This window comes from Geospiza fortis, unplaced genomic scaffold, assembly GCF_000277835.1.
Source record: "Geospiza fortis unplaced genomic scaffold, GeoFor_1.0 scaffold254, whole genome shotgun sequence".
NCBI classification, from domain to species: Eukaryota; Metazoa; Chordata; class Aves; order Passeriformes; family Thraupidae; genus Geospiza; species Geospiza fortis.
The window spans coordinates 249,773-252,012 of record NW_005054441.1 but is presented as its reverse complement, the minus strand read 5'-3'; the positions used below and the strand labels follow the sequence as shown (position 1 = coordinate 252,012).

General features: G+C 64.6%; 1 protein-coding gene across 1 annotated transcript in view; it reads right to left on the bottom strand.

Moving 5' to 3' along the window:
- Positions 1–1,505, bottom strand: part of MKNK2 (MAPK interacting serine/threonine kinase 2) — a 9,176-nt gene extending 7,671 nt beyond the window's left edge. The window contains exons 1-3 of the mRNA XM_005427329.3: positions 1,183–1,505; positions 917–1,018; positions 699–796 (exon numbers count right to left, since the gene is read on the bottom strand). Coding sequence (XP_005427386.2) covers positions 699–796; positions 917–1,018; positions 1,183–1,405 — 423 coding nt within the window. The 5' untranslated portion in view covers positions 1,406–1,505. The remainder of the gene's footprint in view (positions 1–698; positions 797–916; positions 1,019–1,182) is intronic.
- Positions 1,506–2,240: the final 735 nt, after the last annotated feature.

The following is a 2,240-nucleotide window of genomic DNA, read 5'->3' as shown; positions in this document are numbered from 1 at the left end:
GCAGGGCGGGGCTGGCTGCCCGTGCCAAGGGTGGGCAGGGGGACACCCCACACGGTGGGGAGGGCAGATGGATGGGTGCTGTCATTGTCCTTTGGGGCACACAGAGCACTCCACCAGCACAGCCCTCCCAGCTGCCTCAGCTTCCCCTCTGGGGCACCCAAAGGCCCCCATGGAGCGATGGGAGAGACAAAGCTCCCCCAGCATTTGGCTGCTTTTTGACACAGTGCCCATCCCAGAGCCCCCGTGCCATGGCCTGGAGTCTGTGGGGTGCAGGGCCACGGGACCACCACCCCTGACCCCAAAAGCTCACCCCAACCCCTTCCAGCACCCACATGAGAGAGATCTCCCTGGAGTGATCAGGAGCTGACCACCCTGCCAGCACCACCCTGCCCCAAGTCCCCAGACACATCCTGAGTGTTAATTTAGTCTCTGGCCTGCCCTCATAGAGAGAGGAGCATGGCTAAGGGGGGCCATCGAGGAGCCTGAGCTGGGTGGTGGCAGAGGTCGATGTGCCACCACCACAGCCCAGTGCTGCTGCATCCCCACCCCTCTCCCTTCCCTCCAGCCCAAAGCTGCAGTCCTGGGCCAGCACAGGATGGTCCTGGGAGCTGGGAGAGCCCCAGGAGTGGAGGGCAGACAGGAAACTGAGGCAGGGGTGGGAGGAGGGCGGCCCTGCAGCCCCGGCAGGGGAGCTTTACCTTCACCGCGTACTCCTTGTTGGTGATGAGGTTCACGCAGGACTGGACTCTGGCGTGGGCCCCTTCTCCCAGCACCTCCTCCTGCAGCTGGTAAACATCTGCCAGGGGAGAGGCCACCTGAGCTGCAGCCCCCTGCACACAGCCTGGGGACACCAGCAGGGCCCAGCCCTGCCCCAGGCCAAGGGGAGCCCCTAGGGTCCCTGAGCAGCCCCGCTCACCTTCGAACCTGCCCGAGAAGCTGTCGGTGGCTCTGCAGCGCTTCTTCTTCTTGTTCCTTTTCTTGGCATCAGGGATGTCGATGGGTTGACTTGAAGGCATGTCTGTGCCAGAGCAAAGCCAGCGGTGTCAGCCATCCCTGCCCACCCACAGCTCCCCCAGCAGCGCCAGGGCTGCCCCCAAAGCCCTCAGGGCCCAATTCCCACGGGCAGGATGGGAGGGAGGAGCCCTGCTGGGGGGGAGCCCCCGAGGAGCAGCTGGGACTCACCAGGACGGGGCGGGCACTCGAAGTTGAAGACGGGCTCCAGGTGGTTGGACTGGTCGAACTCCAGGTCGAAAGGGTTTTGCCCCTGTGGGAGCCAAGAGCAGGAGTGAGGTGGCAGCTGCTGGATCAGCCACCAGCAGCTGCCACCCTGAGCCCAGCACACACAGCCCAGCGTGCTCTGGGACACATTCTGCTCACTGCCCCATGGTGCAGGACACCAGCCCATGGTGGGACACAGCAGAGCTCCAGGGAGAGCCAGAGGATGAGGAGGAAAGGCTTTGACCACATCTCCTGATGGGGATGGTGCTGCAGGGTCACTCCTCCAGCCAGCCCCAGGCCAGCACACGGGGGATGATGAGAGGGACCGCAGCCGCCCACACCAACCCAACCCCAAATCTCCACCCAAAGCTGAACCACAGTGAGGTAGGAGGGGGAGGAAGAGAAGTCACAGGGCAAGACAGGCTCCAGAGGCAGCCCTCCATGTCCTCCCAGCTCCCTGCAAGGTCACAGTGGCTAGAGCCTGCTCTGTGGACATCGTGTCCACTGGGCTGCAGGACACCCCCGACCTGGCAGGATCAGGCCTCACTCCAAACCCTCCTGCACCCCAGAATCCACGGAGGGCATGGACCTGCTCCTTCCCCCATGCTGAACCCCAGTGGCACCCGAAGGGACATGGGGACCCTCTGCTTCCTGCTCCCCTGAGCCACCCGTGGGATGGGGCAGTGCTAGGGGTAAAAGGGCCCCCTCCTCCCCAGGATTATGAAATCTGTTTGGGTGGAGGTGGCAGCTCCAGCGGCGTTCCCAAACCCGCCCGGTGCCCGGCGCGGGCCCCGGCCCGGCTGCCAGCCCCAGCACGGCCAACCCCGGCCACCGGCAGAAACACCCAGAAGGCTCCTGTTTACTGCAGCTCTGGGGGGGCCGGGGGTCCGCAGCGGAACGGGGGGCAGGATCACAGCAGGAGCTCTCCCCCCACCAAGCACCACTCTGGATCTCCGGGACCAAAACTCTGCTGTGCTGCATTTTCCCAGCTTTCCTCCCCCTCAAAACCTGGATTTGGGGAG